The sequence below is a fragment of the Gorilla gorilla genome, chromosome X, assembly GCF_029281585.2.
Source record: "Gorilla gorilla gorilla isolate KB3781 chromosome X, NHGRI_mGorGor1-v2.1_pri, whole genome shotgun sequence".
NCBI lineage: Eukaryota > Metazoa > Chordata > Mammalia > Primates > Hominidae > Gorilla > Gorilla gorilla.
Window position 1 is genome coordinate 79,864,132 of NC_073247.2, and position 21,349 is coordinate 79,885,480.

Consider the following 21,349-nt stretch of genomic DNA (forward strand, 5'->3'; position numbering starts at 1 on the left):
AAGCACAGCTCACATCTCAATAAAACAGGTCCCCCTTTCCCTGAGGGGCAGCCTTAACCTGATAGACCTAAACTTAAGTCTCAGCTTTGCCACTTACTATACTCAATGCCTCCATTTCCTATCTCAGAAATGGAAATACAATCCGTCATTCACAGAGTTAGAAAAAGGACTAAACGAGCTGGAAATACGCTGTCCCACACTGATTCCATGTTCACTGAATACAAATCTAAGTCTACAGGGGCAGAACCACTGCTTTCTAGCTCTTTGAGAGTGGTCTTGGGAGAAATAAAGGAGGAAAATGGCTGATGCCAGGTTGTGTAGGTGAGAAAATGAGTTTGCAAAGCACAAGTTAGACAACTGGTAAAAGTTTGTGGCTGGTATCCGAGTTCTTTTATAAACTAGTTGGGAAGAACTGTGGGGGAGAGCTGATGTTCCAAACAGTAGACAAGCAGGAATGGAGCTGCAGAAATGCAAACCTGTTACCACTACCGTGGCATGCGAAAAGAGGCTTCATATAAAATGAAAAGCTTGGACCCGAAGGTCTTTAGGGCCCCTTTCCAGTTCTAAAATTCAAATGGATCTACCCTATATTTTGTCCCCTTAGGTGAAATAGCTCTGTCCTCAAAACTAAATTGCTAAGAACTGCCTTCAGAGATGACCTCTCTCTTCCCCACTAATTCCCGGCAGCTCCCCAAAACAAAATGTTCGGAAAACAGAAGTCAACCTTCCTCTGTCAGTCCAAATTACCTCTATGCCTCAAGCCAACAACATCAGGTTCAGGCACCCTGATACATACTGCTAAGTGAGATGGGAAGAGAGAGAACTTCAGAATAATTGGCAATGTTGTTCTAGGGAATCAGTGTAGAGGTAGATCTTCCCCTATTATTTACCTACTTTCCAACTTAAAAAAGAAAAAATTTAGAAAAGATCATTCAAGTTGTTAAAAAAAAATTTTAAGAAAGACTTAGTAATAGACTCCTTTAAGCATCAACTCTTCTGATTCACTTACATTGTATTTACAGACCCTGGATGCTCTTAAAAGAGAAACTGAAAGAAAGGAGTAACAAAGAAACTTAAAACCAATGTGTTTAAGCCCTTTTCTATTAAAGAGCAAGTGTAAATGGAAAAAACACATTACTGAAATTATAATATATTTCAACTGAAAAATCATGCCCCATTAACTGAACAACTTGGCAGGAACATATAATCCCTATGTGTGAAGCGGCAACAGCTCTCACACATATTATCTCTTTTAATCCCACAACCACCGTGTGAGGTTACACCCACATAAGGTCTAGAATTTCTGGAACATTCTCACCCACATATCATTCTGCTATTTTTCAAAAAAGGTAACTTGATAAGTATTTAATAAACTGGGATTTCATTTCATATCTCCATGTAAGATGTTTCATTTGAAATAAATTCATAAATCAGAAAAGATCCTGGTTACCATGTCTTTGTTTGGAAAACATGGTCAGCGTACATCTCCGGTATCACACAAAGGTCAGAACTTCGACTACTTAACACATATTAACAGGTTACAACGGTGTGAAAACCTCACTTAACAGCTGACCACTAGTTAATAGAAATGGCCTCCTATTATATCCTGGGAATAAGAGATAACTAGCATTTAATTGTTTTTCAAATCATGCCACATAATATGCTTTGGACATAGCAAAATCACACTTTTATGAACTAGATTGGGATTGAGGTCATTTGCCAACCAACACATTTTCTAATAAAATTTAAGTTGGCATTTGCCCCTAAAAATGCATAGAATAAAAACAAAAGAAAAATTATTTTGTTATACTAATGATGAGATGCTGTGTCACTCCTTTATCCACTTATAAATGAATTAGGACATTTAAGATGCAATGAATCATCATATAATGAATGTTCAGAATATGCTTCCAAGGCTCCCTACTGCCTTCAGGATAAAGACCAAACTCCTTAGCCAAGCATACAAGACCCATGATCTGACCACCAAATGCTAGGATTAGAAAATTATTTTCTATCAAAAATCTTCACTATGTGGATGACCCTTCAGCAACTCTTGCCTCAAAGTTCCTTAGCTCTCTCATCTATAATGACCCTCACCTTCACTTACTTCAGGTACCCATTTGCAAAACACATAACAAAGATCTAGAGATGGTAAAGTATACATTTGAACTGCCTAATTTCAAATTTGAGCTCCAACATTTACTTACTCCATGACCCTGGACAAGTCACTTAATTTCTCTGTACCTTGGTTTCTTCTTATGTGAAATGAGGTGTAAATGTGCTAATATGTGTAAAATGCTTTAAATAACTTTTTTTCAAATATTAATTAACATCCCTATAAAGGTTTTGTGTGGACATGCTTTCATTTCTTTGGGATAAATGCCCAGGAGTGTAAATGATGGATCCGATAGAAGTGCATGTTTAGTTTTTAAGGAACTCCAAAACTGTTTTCCAGAGCAGCCGCCCCATTTTATATTCCTACCAGAAATGTATGAGAGATCCAGTTTTTGTGTACCCTTGTCAGCAGTTGGTATTGCCACTATATATTTTTTTAACGTTACCTATTCTAATAGGTGTGTAGAGATCTCTCATCATGGTCTTAATTTGTATTTCCCTAATGGCTAGTGATCTTGAACATCTTTTCATATACTTAATTGCCACGCATACATCATGTTCATGTCTTTTGCCCACTTTCTAATTAGATTGAATTTTTGTGCTGTTGAGCTTTAAGAGTTCTTTGTATAGTCTAGATATTAATCCTTTGTCAGATACGTGGTTTGCAAATATTTTCTCCAAATCTCGGTAGCTTTTTTTTCCATCTTATTAATAGGGTCATTCACAGAGCAAAATTTTTTAATTTTGATGAACTCAATTTATTGATTTTTTTCCTTTAATGGATTATGCTTTTGGTATCATGTCTCCTCAATAAGTCCTAGGCTCTAACAGTTTTCTATATTATCTTCTACAAGTTTTAGTTTTATGATTTATATGTAAATGTATGATCCTTTGTGAGCTCATTTTTATATAAAATGAGAGGTTTAGGTTGAGGTTCACTTTCATTACCTATACAGCTGCAATTGCTCCAATACAATTCACTGAAATGACTACCCTCTCTCCCTTGAAATGCTTTTGTACCTTCATGAAAAATAATCAGGCCATACTCTGTAGGGCTATTTGTGGATTCTCTATTCTGTTCTATTTGTTTATGTAAGAAGTACACAAGAGGACTTATTGGGTTACCTCTGCCAATTGTACACTGTCTTGATTACTGAAGCAATACAGTAAGCATTAATATTATTAATACCTACCTCCAGTTTATTCTTTTTCAAAATTGTATTAGCCCTTACAGTTCCTTTCCATTTCTACATATATGTTAGTATTATCTTGTCTTTATCTACAAAAGCTCTTGCTGGGATTTTGATATTGATTACCTTAAACTTATAATTTTTAAAGAATTGACATTTTTATCATGTTGAGTCTTCCACTCCATGAACACAGTATGTATCTCAGTTTCTCTAGATTTTCTTTGACTTCCTTCATATTCTCCACATTGCAGCCAGAATAAGCCTGTTAAGCCTAAATCAAATCCCGTCTCTCCCATACTCAAAACCCCCCTTCTATCTTACCCAGGCAGAGCAAATCTAAAATTCTTCCAGTGGATTATAAGACTCCACTACAGGATCTAGTCTGTCCCTCTCCATTATCTCTTCAAGCCCATCTTTTTCTATTTCATCTTTTGCTTAATCCACTCTAGCTAGTCTGGCCTCCTTTTTGTACCGTGAATATGACAGGCACACTTCTGCCTCTGGGATTTTGCACTTACCATTTCCTCAGCCTAGAATCCTTTCTCTCTGGATAGGTGAATGAATCATTCCTCTACTCCCTATCGATCTCTGCTGAAAGGTCATCTTCTTTGTGAGGCCCTCCTCATTTCCTTATTTTCTCCTTTCCTATCTGTATTTAAAATTGCAAAACCACTTTCCAACTCTTCCTATTTCCCTTCTCTGCTTTTCTCCTTAATGTTAATTACAATCTAAAATATTATATACTTTACTTACTTTGAATACTGTTTGTTTACTTTTTCTAAATATAAACTCTATGAAGATGATATCTAGAGTTCCTGAAACAGTACCTGGCATAAAGTGGGTACTCGACACATATTTGTTGGATGAATCAATTGATTTATCAATTTATCACATCTGGGCTCTAGAACAGGGGTCAGCAAATTACAGCCCACAGGCTTGTTTCCCATTTTGTAAATAGAATTTTACTAGAACACATCTACAACCATCTGTTTCCATATTGTCTACGGCTGTTTTCTCACTACAATGGCAAAGCTAAGTAGTTGTGACAGAGATCCATGGCCTGCAAAGGCTTAAGTATTTATTATACGGTCCTTTAAGGAAAAGCTTTCTGATCCCTGCTTTAGATTCACATAGTCAACTGCTCGCCAGGCATTGCTCCCTGGATGTCTTTCAGAAATCTCAAATGCAACCTGCTCCAAACTGAACTTTCCTCTATCTCCCTCAAACTTTCCCATTCTGAATTTCTTATATGTATGAAGGACAGCCCCATCCACCCAGTCAGCCAAGTCAGAAAATCAGGATTCAGAAATCTCCCTCTCCCACATCCTTGGTGACTTCCAGTCACCAAGTCCTGCTGCTTTTGCCTCCCTGTGCTTCTTTATTAAAGTATGCTTTTCCCTAGGATGGCACTAGCTGCTATGAAGCTTATACCCCAGTGTGCAGGGCCATCTGTTGCAAGTGTACAAGAATTTGTCAATAAATATTTGTCTTAACCTCATTCTGGGCATCATTTTCTGACTCTACCTTTGTTTTATCTTTTGTACTTGACCTGATTATAATGTATGATGCCTTATATTTTATGTACAATATAAAATATGCTACCATATACACTTTTGGAATGAGATGGGGTTCGAATAAGTGTAAGTATTGATTTCTTTTTAGTTTTGATGGAGTTCAGGACCTGCTATCCCAAAATATGGCACTTTGGCGTTTGTGGAAACAGCAGAAGCAAGAAGGTTTCTCTACCTTCTCCCCTGGAGCAGGCCATAAAAGAATTCTCTGACCTTCCTCTGAAGTAGGTCATTCCAGAGGTACCCTCCCTATAACTGGAGGAAAAGAACATCCCTATCCTCGAAGACACAGAAACACCAAGAAGAATCTGAACAAACAAGCCTTGCTAGATCCCCCTAAGTTTATTACCATTAGATCATATCCTTCTGTCTTCTAATCACTAATCTTCACAACGATCCATTTCATCAAACTTAGTATAAAAAATGCAAGAGTTTACCTGCTTCTTTGGGTCTTCATTTCTAAAGGTTCTTGTGTCATGTAAAACTTATTAAATAAATTTGTATGCTTTTCTCTTGTTAATCGGTCTTTTGTTATAGGGGTCTCAGCCATGAAACTAGCAATGGGTGAGAACATAAATATCTTCTCCCCTAGAGTTTCATTGTATATAGACTATTTTTATACTATCATTTTCCTATTTACCCATCTGTCTCCATACTATACATTGTTAACACCTTAAAGGCACAGACAGTGACTTTTTCTTCTTCATTACCCCCAGTATTTAGCATGGTGTCTGAAAATAATATAGTTATAAGCTTAAGCAATGTTTGCTGAATGAATGAATTTCCCAGGGTCAGAGTTGCCATTAAATGTCATTGTGTCATAATGGGATTTCCTTTCACTGTCAACGTGAGCCAAGGAGGAAGACACAGCACTAAAAGGCAGTTGGGGGAAAGTGTCACATGTTTGGAAGACAGGTCGTGAGAATAGAAAATGCATACCTTGCCAAAGTGCTCGATTAGTATTTCCACCACTATGTTCTGGAATTTGATGTTCATCATGGCGGCCACAGTGTCCTCCTGAGCTCTCATCAGGGTGGGCCCAAAGATTACTCCCATGTTGGAGGGGGTCATAAGATTCTCTTTGCTGTGCTCACATACACTGCCAGAAGAAAAGGGGCAAGATTAACAAAATTTGCTCCAGTATCCCCTTACAACCAAGACTGTTTTAGGTGCTATAGAGGGTAAGAGAAACTAAAATGTAGAAGGAAAGGAGCACCTAAAGTATGTATTGGAAGGCAAGATTACAAAGGAAACAATCAGCAAAGAATACAAGATAGTATAAAATTAGGAATCAAAGTGGTTAGACATAGCTAACCTAGCTAACAGCATTGAAGGAATTAAGAGACAGACGGGGATGTGGGGAGGGACTAAAGCTAGTGGGATACTATTTGGAGAGGCAGGAGGGAAGCAAGAGGACATTCAAAGCAAGAGGAACAGCCCATATAAGTATAAAGCATGTACAAAGAACCACAAAGCACATTGAGAGAATGCCTACTAGTCTCTTAAATCAGCCCCTTCCTGACCCTCGTTAGAGAAGCAAAAACCTGAAAGAGCTGAAAGGGATCATTAAGACTTGCCCTTGATCATCTTCCTTATTTTACAGATGAAAAAACATAGGCCCAAAGAAGGAAAGGAATTTGCTCGAAGTCACAGTCAATTAGCTGTAGAGTAGAACGTGCAATCCCAGATTTTCTGATCCCTAGTCACTTTCATTGCTTAAATTCCCTTTAGTGGCTTCCTACTTTGGGATAGGGCCAATTCTCTTCAAAGTGACAAATGAGGCCTTCCATAACTTGAGTAACTTGACCCCTATTTCCAATCCCTACTCACTGCTTAGGCTCTGAAGCTGGGTTTGAATCCCAACACGGCCACTTACCAGCTGCGCAACAGTGAGTTCACTCACTCTAACCTCTCTGAACTTCAGTTTTCCCACCTGGGAAAATAGCACCCACTTCAGAGAGTTGTTGAATAAATAAAGATAAATTGCTTCAGCATGGTACCTGGCACCCTGGGAAGTATCTGTTGTTATTATTACCTCTCCAGGAGCCTTCAGGTACTGCTGACCTCTGACACTCTTGTTATACTAAACTGCTTAGATTAGGGTTGTCTGGTTATACCACATTGTTTCAGACCCCCATACCTCTCTGCTCATGTCGTTCTCTCTACCTGGAATATCCCCCTCTCCCTACACCCACAAAATGTCTATCTATCCTTGGAGATGCACATAACGTTACATCTTCAGGGAGACCAGAGTCCACTGTGCTCATCTTAACTAAAACCACTGGCAAGCAGAGTAAGTTGCAATTTTCCGTTTACTTATCTGCCTCTCCTACTAAATGATAAACAACTTCCAAGTGTGTGTGCCTGCCACACAGCAGGTACTAATGAATTATTTCTAAAGGAATTGAGCTCCCTAGTGCTGTTTCAAACAGTCCTGGAGGCAGCCAAGTAAAAGGCAAGAATCTCTTTTGGTCAGTTTGGCTGTAGGAACAGCCCAACTGACTACCCGAAACACTCACTCTCCACACCTACCAAGGCTAAGGCCCAGAAGAGAATGGCAGGTTCTTAACACTGAGTGGGTAATTGAGGAGGACAGAATCCTTAGACAAATCTTAATGTGAAGTCTGTTAAGCCCTAGACAAAGGCTGAGTACCATTCAGATGGAAATGAACAGCAACCATTCATAGCTTTTGATATTGCTGGGCTGGTGATGTGTTCCTTTTAACAGTTTCAATACCCCTGCAATTAATCTTTATTCTTTAGTGATGGAAGTTTTTTTCAGATATTAAAATGGAAAAGCATCTCCATGCTAACACCAAGTGACCCTAAAAGGCTAAACCACAAGGACACTTGTGTATATCCTTTTGTGAACTTTGAAAGGAACTGATCTTTGTTCAGTGTCCCAGCAGCTCACAGAATCATCACAACTCCAAAAAGCAGAGTATTTTAGCTTTGAAGCCTAGGTTTACCAAGAGCAAAGCACTTGGCAAGGTCATATGGCAAGGCAGAGATTCAAGCCCATATTTGTTGCTCCCCAAGTCTTATAGTCATCCCATTGCATCCCACTGCCTGCTTGTCCAACTTTTCTGAAGAAATCAAAACTCATATGTGAGCTCTTCTAAGCTAAAGCCACCTTCTGATTCTCTGAGGGAGTTACTTGGCATCCCATTTAGGATACTCTTCCTTCGTGGCCTTCTTATGAGATTTGGAAGTTCACCTATTCTTTGGGGAAATTGCTTTGCATTTAGCGTCTCTCTTTTATTATATATTTTGAAAATCAGTATGGGGGATAAGTAACATCCCAAATTGTGGGTTAACAAGATGAATGAAACAAAAAACAAGAGTATGTGATGTTATTTGACAGCAAAGGAATCTTGAACTCTCTAGTCCACTGAGGTTGGTTGTGAGAAGCCTCCAGTACAGAATAAAATGATTCTGATTGCATGGTTTAGATTAGAGGTCAAAAATTTAAATGTCTAGAGGGGCAAGGCAGGTAACTTACATGAGAGAAATGGGCCTGGTGAGAAGTGGCTGCCACATTTAAACAAGCAGACATTCTTCAGACCACCATTTTCCCGCCACTCACTTAGAGACACACCATCAACAGAATTACTTCTAGTTTTAAGAAAGGGAAATTCCTAGGTCACATCTAATGTAACTCTAATATAATATTTGTTAAAACACTTGGGAGTGGTGAGGGCTATGGCAATTTAGAAGCTTGTGCCCATTCCAAAGCAAGAAACCATTACTCAACCCCAACTGATTGCTGCCACGTGGGCATGCAGATCCAGTGTGCTAACATCCTCTTTTTTTCCTGAAATGTATATTTTGATGTGAACTATCTGGATTTTTTCAATGTTGAAGCCAAATCACTTTTTTCCCAAAACACTGCAGGACAAATAAAATATATTTGTGGTCTGGACCTTGTCAACAGATTGCCAGACTGAGACCTCTGGCAGAATGAGAGGCTATCTGTATGAACTTTTAGGTCTCGCCCAGCTTTAGCATGCAACGATTCTAAGAACTGTATGCCCTCTGACTCCTAAACAAGGAAGCTACCTTCAATATTTTTTGGTTCTTTTACTAAAGTATTGTGTCTCTGGGCCTATCTTTTTCCATCCTTAGGTATCTGTTCCCTCATCTGTAAAATGAAGTTATTAGGTGATCTAAGGGGACTTCCAGCTCTGACAATTAAGTGAATCTCAGAAAGTAGTGCTCTCGAAAATAACTGGGGGCAAAGACAACCACACACTGTGTGTCCCCTGTTAGAAGAACATAGAACCATCTATTAAGTATGCTTGCCTTTCCCACCCTATACATACATACATACACGCACACACATGCACACACACATACACACACACACCCCCCCCCAGAAACACAAAACTAAAAAGGAAGCAGAAATCTGAACACAGAATAATGGATAATATTATTACATTATTACTCATTTCTTTTTAGATGTGATAACGTTATGTTTATAAACAGTTCTAATCTTTTCAAGATACAAACTGAAATATTTATGGATGAAATAATATGATGTCTTAGATTTGATTCAAAATAACATGGGAGGAGGGGAAATGGTGGGGAAATAGATGAAACAAGATTGGCCATGTGTTGATTACAGTTGAAGGAGGGGTGATGGACACATAATACTTCCCTATACTGTTTCTTCTATTTTCATATATACTTGAAATCTTACATAATAAAAAATTCTTCAAAAGGAAAAGACAATAGTGAAGGGGAGAGTGAATCAGTGTCACAAGCCACAGGTCCCTATCCCCAAGGATGGTGCCTTTTTATTTTTATTTTTTATTTTTATTTATTTATTTATTTATTTTTGAGATGGAGTCTCACTCGGTCACCCAGGCTGGAGTGCGGTGGCGCGATCTCGGCTCACTGCAACCTCCGCCTCCCGGGTTCATGCCATTCTCCTGCCTCAGCCTCCCGAGTAGCTGGGACTACAGGTGCCCACCACCATGCCTGGCTAATTTTTTGTACTTTTAGTAGAGATGAGGTTTCACCGTGTTAGCCAGGATGGTCTCAATCTCCTGACCTCGTGATCCGCCCGCCTCGGCCTTCCAAAGTGCTGGGATTACAGGCGTGAGCCACCGTGCCCAGCGAAATGGTGCCTTTTTTTTAAGGGCTGACAGCTTTGGCTTCCTCCACTGGTGTTATATTATCTGTCATTTACTTTAAATACTTCAACAAAGTCCATGCGATGTCATGAATTTCATCAGTCATCAGTTACGAGCACATTATTTATGTACCACTGAGAAAGAAAAGTAATTTCATTGTCATATCATCATGTAATGTTTTTGAAGACATTTTAAATAGAAAATAAACTCAACAATGAACATAATTTAACTTAAGTGACTACAATATGAGCAGCTATTACAAGTTCATGCATGTGGAGGCCATGATAATTACATCAAAACTGCTGCCTGATAAGTGTAATTTTAAGAAACCATTGATTTTCAGATGTGTACAGAATTCAGATTACAATTTGAGAAAAAGTGTTATTAGAACTGATGAAATTTGGTTTATGTGCTTGTTAGCTTTCATGTATACTCTAAAACGTATTAGTTATGATTGTAGTATTCTAATTGTGAATACACGCATACTCTAGGGGTGATTAATGAGTATTTAAAAGACTCAGGTAAAAGTCAGAGGGGCTCCTATAAGTTTCAGCTAACATTATCTCCAACCAACACCAAAGGCTTTGTTAATGAGCATAACATAAGGTAAAAATGAATTATCATTGCCTAGATGTATTAAAGACATATGGTCTAGCTGAAAATATTGTACAGACACTCTCAGCCCTGCATTGACAGGGTAGAAAAATATAGCAATGGTTAATCTTAACAACAGTAAGGTGAATCAACCAATCTTATGCATCTTCAGATGTGATGCAGCATATGGTATATAACATCACATGTGATTTGTTCCAGCCAACAAATAGTTAACTTGAATCCATCTAGCCTTTAGATATAACCTCTACTTTACAAAACATACAAGAAGTAGAGGAATTAGCTGAAATATATGACAAAGAAGAAAGCAGACAAAACTAGGAAGTAACATTCTACAGGACAATTGGTCTTCTCTTGTTGGTAAAACAGTATCATAAAAAAAAGGCACTGGGCAGGGGCCATGCTAATCTTCTCTGTATCGTTCCAATTTTAGTATATGTACTGCCAAAACACTCCTCAGCAAATGCAAAAGAACAGAAATCATAACAAACAGTCTCTCAGACCACAGTGTAATCAAATTAGAACTCAGGATTAACAAACACTCAAAACCACACAACTACATGGAAACTGAACAGCCTGCTCCTGAGTGACTACTGGGTAAATAATGAAATTAAGGCAGAAATAAATAAGTCCTTTGAAACCAATGAGAACAAAGACACAAAATTCCAGAATCTCTGGGACACAGCTAAAGCAGTATTCGCAGGGAAATTTATAGCATTAAATGTCCACAGGAGAAAGCGGGAAAGATACAAAATCGAAACACTAACATCACAATTAAAAGAACTACAGAAGCAAGAGCAAACAAACTGAAAAGCTAGCAGAACACAAGAAATAACTAAGATCAGAGCAGAACTGAAAAAGATAGAGACACAAAAAATGCATCAAAAAAAATCAATGAATCCAGGAGCTGGTTTTTGAAAAGATTAACTAAACAGATAGACTGCTAGCCAGACTAATAAAGAAGAAAAGAGAGAAAAATCAAATAGACACAATAAAAAATGATAAAGGGGATATCACCACTGATACCACAGAAATATAAACTACCATCAGAGAATACTATAAATACCTCTACACAAATAAACTAGAAAATCTAGAAGAAATGGATAAATTCCTAGACACCTACACCATCCCAAGACTAAACCAGGAAGAAGTTGTATCCCTGAATAGACCAATAACAAGTTCTGAAATTGGGGCAGAAATTGATAGCCTACCCACCAAAAAAAACCCCAGGACCAGACGGATTCACAGCCAAGTTCTACCAGAGGTACAAAGAGGAGCTGCTACCATTCCTTCCAAAACTATTCCAAACAATAGAAAAAGAGGGAATCCTCCCTAACTCATTTTGTGAGGCCAGAATCATCCTGATACCAAAACCTGGCAGAAGGCACAACAACAACAAAAACTTTCAGGCCAATATCCCTGATGAACATTGATGCGGAAATCCTCAATAAAATACCGGCAAACCGAATCCTGCAGTGCATCAAAAAGCTTATCCACCACGATCAAGTTGGCTTCATCCCTGGGATGCAAGGGTGGTTCAACATATGCAAATCAATAAATGTAATCCATCACATAAACAGAACCAATGACAAAAACCACATAATTATCTCAATAGATGCAGAAAGGGCCTTTGATAAATTTGAAAATCCCTTCATGCTAAAAACTCTCAATAAACTAAGTATTGATGGAACATATCTCAAATTAATAAGAGATATTTATGACAAATCCACAGGCAATATCATAGTGAACGGGGAAAAGCTGGAAGCATTCCCTTTAAAAACCGCCACAAGAAAAGCATGCCCTCTCTCACCACTCCTATTCAACACAGTATTGGAAGTTCTGTCCAGGGAAATCAGGAAAGAGAAACAGAAACCGAACCAATGACAAAAACCACATGATTATCTCAATAGATGCAGAAAAGGCTTTTGATAAAATTCAACACCCCTTCATGCTAAAAACTCTCAATAAACTAGGTATTGATGGAACGTATCTCAAAATAGTAAGAGCTATTTATGACAAACCCACAGCCAATATTATATTGAATGGGCAAAAGCTGGAAGCATTCCCTTTGAAAATAGGCACAAGACAAGGATGCCCTCTCTCACCACTCCTATTCAACACAGTATTGGAAGTTCTGGCCAGGGCAATCAGGCAAGAGAAAGAAATAAAGGGTATTCAAACAGGAAGAGAGGAAGTCAAATTGTCTCTGTTTGCGTATGACATGATTGTATATTTAGAAAACCCCATGGTCTCAGCCCAAAATCTCCTTAAGCTGATGCGCAAATTCAGCAAAGTCTCAGAATACAAAATCAATGTGCAAAAATCACAAGCATTCCTATATACCAATAATAGAAAGCCAAATCATGAGTGAACTCTCATTCACGACTGCTACAAAGAGAATAAAATACCTAGGAATACAACATGCAAGGGACGTGAAGGGCCTCTTCAAGGAGAACTACAAACTGCCACTCAAGGAAATAAGAGAAGACACAAACAAATGGAAAAACATTCCATGCGCATGGACAGGAAGAATCAATATCGTGAAAATGGCCATACTGCCCAAAGTAATTTATAGATTCAATGCTATCCCCATCAAGCTACCACTGACTTTCTTCACATAATTAGAAACAACTACTTTAAATTTCATATGGAACCAAAAAAGAGCCCATATAGCCAAGACAATCCTAAGCAAAAATAACAAAGCTGGAGGCATCACGCTACCTGACATCAAACTATACCACAAGGCTACAGTAACCAAAACAGCATTGTCCTGGTACCAAAACAGATATATAGACCAATGGAATAGAACAGAGGCCTCAGAAATAACACCACACATCTACAACCATCTGATCTTTGACAAACCTGCCAAAAACAAGCAATAGGGAAAGGATTCCCTATGTAATAAATGGTGTTGGGAAAACTGGTTTGCCATATGCAGAAAACTGAAACTGGACCCCTTCCTTAGACCTTATAGTTAACACAAGGTGGATTAAAGACTTAAATGTAAGACGTAAAACCATAAAAACCCTAGATAAAAACATAGGCAATACCATTCAGGACATAGGCATGTGCAATGACTTCATGACTAAAACAGCAAAAGCAATGGCAACAAAAGCCAAAACTGACAAAGGGAATCTAATTAAACTAAAGAGATTCTGCACAGCAAAAGAAACTATCATCAGAGTGGACAGGCAACCTACAGAATGGGAGAAAATTTTTGCAATCTATCCATATGATAAAGGGCTAATATCCAGAATCTACAAGGAACTTAAATTTACAAGAAAAAAACAACCCCATCAAAAAGTGGGCGAGGGAAATGAACAGACACTTTTCAAAAGAAGACATTTATGAGGCCAACAAACATATGAAAGAAAGCTCATCATCACTAGTCATTAGAGAAATGCAAATCAAAACTGCAATGAGATACCATCTCACGCCAGTTAGAATGGCAGTCATTAAAAAGTCAGGAAACAACAGATGCTGGAGAGGATGTGGAGAAATATGAATGCTTTTACTCTGTCGGTGGGAGCATAAATTAATTCAACCATTGTGGAAGACAGTGTGGTGATTCCTCAAGGATCTAGAACCTGAAATACCATTTGACCTGGTAATCTCATTACTGAGTATATACCCAAAGGATTATACATCATTCTACTATAAACACACATGTACATGTATGTTTATTGCAGCACTATTCACAATAGCAAAGATTTGGAACCAACACAAATGCCCATCAGTGATAAACTGGATAAAGAAAATGTGGCACATATACACCATGGAATACTATGCAGCCATAAAAAAGGATGAGATAATGTCCTTTGCAGGGACTTGGATGAAGCTGGAAACCATCATTCTCAGAAAACTAACATAGGAACAGAAAACCAAACACCACATGTTTTCACTCATAAGTGGGAGTTGAACAGTGAGAACACATGGACAAAGGGAGGGGAACATCACACACTGGGGCCTGTCGGGGGATGGGGGGCTAGGGGATGGACAGCATTAGGAGAAATACCTAATGTAGATGATGGGTTGATGGGTGCAGCAAACCACCATGGCACGGGTATACCTATGTAACAAACCTGCACGTTCTGCACATGTATCCCAGAACTTAAAGTATAATAATAATAATAAAAGAAACAAGCACTGTGCTAGATTAAAAACACAATAAGGACATAAATAAAATGTGTTCCTATATTGAATACCAGATTGGACAAACACCTATAAAAGGCCACTTTTGGGTCAAATGGGAAAAAGTTAATATGGTCTGGAAAAGTCAAAATTGTTAAAATGGAAAAAGTAGACTAAAGAACAACATAATCTCATTTTGGTAAAAAAAAATGCAAACAGGTATGTGTATACAAAAATGCATGCACACACACACAAAGAGAGAGAGAAAAAGAGGGAGAGAAAGAGAGAAGAGAGAGAGAGAGAGATCCGAAAAAACCTGAACTATATTAACAGTAATGATTATTGAATGTTGGGAATAGAAAGCTTTTCCTTTTTTTTTTTTTGCTTTTTTAAAATTTTCTAATTTATACAATGCACAGTATTGCTTCTCAAATAAGAGAAGTATTATTACAAAAGTAAAAAGAACCTAGTAAGCTAATAACCCATACCCTTCAGAATGGTAGCCCAGGCCTAAGGTTACATAGGGGTACTAGATGGTAGGATTTTATTGTCTGACTCCAATCTTATCTGCCTCCAGTGAACCTTTCATCCAAGATGTTGTCAGGCAGGGCATCTGAAAGGACAGAGAGCTGGGACTTCATTTGAGTTTGCAGAACAAGTTGTTCAAGTCTTTTTTCGTCTGCCTGCTGATAAACAGCTATAAGAATGGCAGAATTAGGCCCGGAGCTTGCTTCCATTGTAATATTCCACTGGTAGTAAGATTGCCAGGGAGGTGACCTTAGAGTTCTCCTACTTCTGACTAATAGAAGCTACAGATACTAACCAAAAAGAACTGGATAATTGAGAACCTCAAATTGGCTGAGGTCAGTTTGGGTCTGCCTGTTATTAGCCTAGAAAACAGGCTGTCAGTGGAAACACAGTATAAAGGCATAGATGTACTCATCATATAGATGATGAAAGCAGCAGTTGACAGGCAAGATAATTATGTGCATTTTTAAAACACTTGAATTTTCTTCTCCTGTGTAAATTTCTTTATTGAAACTAAGCCTATTTTTATTTACATTTCCCTACAATTTTCATTATAAACATTTTCAAACTACAAAACAGTTGAAAGAGTGGTACTAGGAAGACTCATACTGTCTATACCTAGACTCAAAAATTAACATATTGCCATATTTGCTTTTCTTCTGTCTATATTTTTTCTTAATCCTCTGAAAGTAGATTGCTTCAACCCTAAATACTTCAGCATTCATCATCAAAGAATAAGCACATTTTCCTACAAAACCACAATAACATGTTTGCATCTTAGAAAACGTAGATTCTATATCATCTAATATCTAGTCCATATTCAAATTTTCTCAAATGTTATGGGAGAAAAAGTCTTTTATAGCTGCGTTTTTCAAATTTGGATCCAAACAAAGCTCTTATACTGTATTTGTTTGTTTCTTTAGTCTCTTTATGTAGAACAGTACCTCTACCACTTTTTCCCACAACATTGACTTTTTGAAAAGTCCAAGCCTTTTCAAAAGCTTTATAGACTGTCAAATACTGTGTGTTTTTCTATACTCTTTATTTCCTGCAAATTGGAAAGAATTAATTTGATTCAGGCTACGTATTTTTGGCAAAAATATTTCACAGTTAATGTTTTATAATTTTTATTATGTCTACTTAGGAGGTACATAAGGTGGTTTGTTCCAATATTTACAATGGCACAATCTCGGCTCACTGCAACCTCTGCCTCCCAGGTTCAAGCAATTCTCCCACCTCAGCCTCCAGAGTAGTTGGGATTACAGGCATCCACCATCATGCACAGCTAATTTTTGTGTTTTCGTGGAGATGGAGTTTCACCATGTTGGCCAGGCTGGTCTCGAACTCGTTACCTCAGGTGATCCACCCGCCTCGGCCTCCCAAAGTGCTAGGATTACAGGCCTGAGCCACTGCACTTGGCCTGTTCCGTTATTACTGATGCTAACTTTGATCAATTACTTAAGGTGGTGTCTGCCAGATAGGTTCATTGTAAAGATACATTGTTTTTTATTTGTGATTACTAAGTAACTTGTCAGTAATACACTGGAATAATGTGAACATCCTATTCCTCAATACTCTTGCCCAACAGTTTTGATTCATGTCTAAAACAGATCACTTAGATTGCAAACTGATTTTTCTAATTCTGTCATTCCTCCTATGTTTATTAGCTGTTATTCCTTCTGCAATAAAGAGATTTCCTTCCTCTACCCACCTCCAGGAGTTTTGTTTTTCAACATGTAATAATCAAATACATTATTTATTGTTATTGATGTTCGGGTTGGCTCAAACATCATCAGTGTCAGCCCTTTCAAGGTTTCTACGTCCTTTGGACATGACACTATTAGTGTGACTCTGTTCTTTCTTGCTTGGTGGTACTATTTATCCAAGACTAACTTTGTATTTTCCTTGCTCCAGACATGGAATCAGCCATTTCTCTAAGCACCCCTGATTCCTTTGAAAAGGAAATGCTATTTAAAAACAAAAAACTGGGCACTAAGCGTATTCACTTCTTTTTGGGTAGAATCCCTTCAAGACTGTTTCAGTGAATAAAGTTTTTTCTTCTTGTTGCTTTCTCTTTAAATTATGAATTCACATTAACATTCTTAATTTAATTTTAACGTTAAAATTTTTTTTCCTTATGTCTTTTTTATCAGTATCTCTTTTGTACACTATAAACTTAGCTTGTGATAACATTAACATATTTACTTTTTTGCTTTATCTTTATAAGATCTGTGTGTGTGTTTCAAGTTAAATTATATTACTACTATTAATAAACCTACTGAGTGTTGCTTAAAATTTTGCTCTTCTTGTTTCTACAGTACATCTCATTAACGATGAGTCAGAGGACTGTGTTGACACGTTAGTTGAAATAATTGCTTTCTCTCTGTAATTATGCTATCAAGTTGATAAACACTTAGGTTCATTAAAGTCATTTGCTTTTATTGGTGTTCAGTTTTACGGTTTATAATTTTTTATTTAATTTTATTTTTTGGATATGTAAAACATTAATATGGCTTAATAGTCATAAGTATATAAGGAGGTATACTTAGAGGAATCTAGCTCTTACCCCTATCACCTCCACCCTACTTACCACACCTATCCAGTATAATAACCACTTTCATTAGTTTATTTTTATAATACATTTATTGAAATATATTTTACATATCAGAAAATTCACCTTTTTAAAGGTTATAATTAAGTGGTTTTTAGTATATTCACGGAGCCGTGCAACTGTCACCCCTTATATAATTCCAGAAATTTTCATCATTCCAAAAAGAAACCTCATACTCATTATCAATTACTCCCCATTACTTCTCACACCCCCACTTCCCAGACCTTGCCAACCACTCATCTACTTTCTTTCTCTATAGATTTGTCTACTCTGAACATTTCATATCAATGAAATCATATAAAATATGTACTTTTGTGTCTTGTTTTTTTTCACTTTGCGTAATGCTTTTAGTGTTTATCCATGTTGTGGCATGTATCAGTACTTCATCCTTTTTCATGGCTGAACAATATTCCATTGCCTGCATATCACATTTTGTTTACCTATTCATTAGTTAACAGACATTTGGGTTGTTTCCACTTTTCAACAACTATGAAATAATGCTGCTATGGATATTTGTGTACAAGATTTTGTGTGGAGACATGTTTTCATTTATCTTAAGCACATACCTAGGAGTGGAGTTGCTGGATCTATGGCAACTCTACATTTAACTTTTGGAGTCATTAGTTTTTTTTAAATTTATCTTAGTGTATGCTTCATTTGACAAATTTTTTTTTAAATGTGTGTGTATTCTTACATATTATTATTTTCCACTTTTTTCTTACAAAAGAAAAGCTAGCATATTATACACCTTGTTTTACAGCTTGAGATTTTTTATGTTGTTTGTTTTACGTGCTGGAAAATTGTAATATATCCCAGAAAATCACCACAAAACAAAGTTCATAGAGATCTTCCTCATTCTTTTCTTAAATTACTGCATAATACTACATTGTTGAATACACCCTTATTTACTCGACTAGTCCCCTATTTTCAGACATTTGTGTTGTTTCCAATCTTTTGCTTTTGAAAATTGTGCTGCAATGAGAAATCTTGTGCATGTGTTGTTTGTATTGGTGGAGGTGTATCTTTAGAGTATATGCCTTAAAAAAAAAAGCTAACATATCATATACCCTGTTTTACCCTGTTTTGCTGGGTCAAAGGATAACTGAATGTGTAGATTTGTTAGGTACTGCCAAATCCCCTCTTCTGGAACTGTACTGCATTAATACAATAAATGTATTAGAGGACAGTTTCCCCATAGTCTCATTAATAAGCATTAAGATTTGTCCATAAATGGTAGCTCAGTATAGGTTTAATTTGCATTTTTGTTACTATGAGTGAGCTTGAGCATATTACCACATACTTAAGAGTATTTGCCATTCTATTTCTGTGATCTATTTGTTCATGCCTTCTTTTGATTTCAAGATTTTGAGGACTAAGATTCTTAAAGTAAGCCAAGCAGCCAGCCTTTGGGCAGATAGAGGCAGGCACCCTGATGCTCACTAAGCACGGGCATCCTCAATTGAGTCCTTGGGTCTCGTCACATGTTGAGACTCTCAGAAAGTCAGAGCTGAAAAAACCCTTTGAGATTAGCTGCTTCAGTCTCTTCGTGTTATAGATGCACAAACCTGTGGCCCGGAGAGTGGGAGGAACTTTCTCTAGGTCACACAGCATATTTGTGACAGATCTGGAACTTGGACTCAAAGACTCCTCCAGGGCAACTTTAAATTAACATGCAAATAGCTTCTTTGCTGATTTTTGTACATTTACTGAGATGATGACAAACTACTTTTTGGAGACCAGATGCCTCTTAATGTTCTCTATTAGCTCAAGTTGCAAACACTGGCAATAAATATAAAAGCCATTCTCTCTTGTTAATTCTGCTTATTATCTACATCAGTGTCCACGATATTCATTTGCTATAGAAGTGTAGAAAACAGTCTTTGAAAGTCAGAGCTGAATCAGATCTTGGAGATCTCACATATAATAGGAAAACTCGAGGTCCAGATAGGCAAAGCACTCAGGATTTATTACAGGGGGAGGCCAAAAGAGCCATTAACCTGGAAACTCACCTTCATTAAAGGCCTCAATTTTAGGTGTTTCAGAGCCTCTCTAAATGAGGTTAAAATGTATCATTACTGCATCTTTTGAGTATGCAGACAACTGCACTTGCTAAATATATACACTTAAAATACATTACAATTTTTTAATATATATACCAAGAGAGGCCTCAAGAGTGACCTGTCCCTGGTCACAAAATGAACTAATAGCAGAAAGCAGAAATGAAACTAGAGCCCAGGTCTGCTGGCTCCTGGACAGAATGCTTTCTGCCTTTTTTAAGCCAAGTAAATTCATCTTGATTCACAATATTAAATCTTCTGGCCAGGAAGCACCACTGTGGGACACAAGTGCCCCTTTCACCTGCCTATCTCAGTGCCTGTCACCGGGACTATTCTCCAGGATCCCGCTGTCTGTTACTGCCAGCCACACCATGGCAAGAAGTTGACCAGAATCTTAACAAAAAGTGCCATTTCTTGAGAGCCTCTCATGTGACATGCATTTTACCTGTGTTCATCCTAATCCACACAACTGGCCTTCATTGTAGGGATTGTGCAGATGACCAAACAGACTCAGAGAGGTTTGCCTAAGATTATATAGCAAATAAGTTGGAGAGCTTCAATTCAAAACCAGGCTCATCTGACAGCAAAGCCTGTGTCCACCCCACTCTACCTTGCTGCTACCTTTCAACTGAGACAATCCACATGCATGATGACTCTAAGAGGATATGTACATGGGTCAAGGCAAAATAGCCTTCCTCACAGAGCATTCAGCTTCCAAGGAAGCACTTAAGGGCTGGGGCTGAAAGAGCTGAGAGGCAGTTTCTGTGTAGTCCAACCACATGGGCCAGTCCTCTAATAGGAACTTTTTCTGAAAATCCAGCAGTTACTTACTTGACCAAGTGTCTTATCAGAAGTTCCAGCATCTCTCGGTTCTTTTCTGGTAACTTATATACCAGGGAGTGAATAGCTCCTAGGCGGTAATCCAGGTTGTCAGACTCTGGGATAGAACAGTAAGAGATAAATGGTTTGGCTTTCTGGGCAACTGGATTGAGCAAAATTCTCACATATATATGCACAAACACACACACACGCACACACACACACACACACAGAGATTCGGAGAAAGACACCCAGAGACACAGAGAGAGAGAGAGAGATAATCAATGAGATGAAAAGAGACAGAGAGATAAATAGGCACTGAAATACAATAAAAATTAGAGACACAGAAACAAAGACAAAGACACAAAGAAAGAAAAAAGGCAGAAAAAGAGAAAAAAACACACACAAAGAAACAGGTCTTAAAAGATGTAGAAAATAGAAGATAGAAAAGAAGAGAAGGATGAGAAGAGAAGACTGTCTCAGAGGGAGTCAGAACTCTGAGCACAGCAGGTTGTTCCTGAAGTCTCACAGATAAACTTCCAGCTGGAAACCTATTCCCATCCACCTTCCTTGTGGTACT

The 21,349-nt window shown here is 37.8% G+C and overlaps 1 protein-coding gene and 1 pseudogene across 4 annotated transcripts in view; both read right to left on the reverse strand.

Moving 5' to 3' along the window:
- OPHN1 (oligophrenin 1) overlaps positions 1 to 21,349 on the reverse strand; it is a 389,158-nt gene that overhangs the window by 47,471 nt on the left and 320,338 nt on the right. For all 4 annotated transcript variants that reach the window (XM_063703080.1, XM_063703079.1, XM_063703078.1 and 1 more), the window contains exons 18-19: positions 20,782 to 20,887; positions 5,816 to 5,975 (exon numbers count right to left, since the gene is read on the reverse strand). In XM_063703080.1, coding sequence (XP_063559150.1) covers positions 5,816 to 5,975; positions 20,782 to 20,887 — 266 coding nt within the window. The remainder of the gene's footprint in view (positions 1 to 5,815; positions 5,976 to 20,781; positions 20,888 to 21,349) is intronic.
- Positions 10,986 to 11,076, reverse strand: LOC115932499 (uncharacterized; annotated as a pseudogene).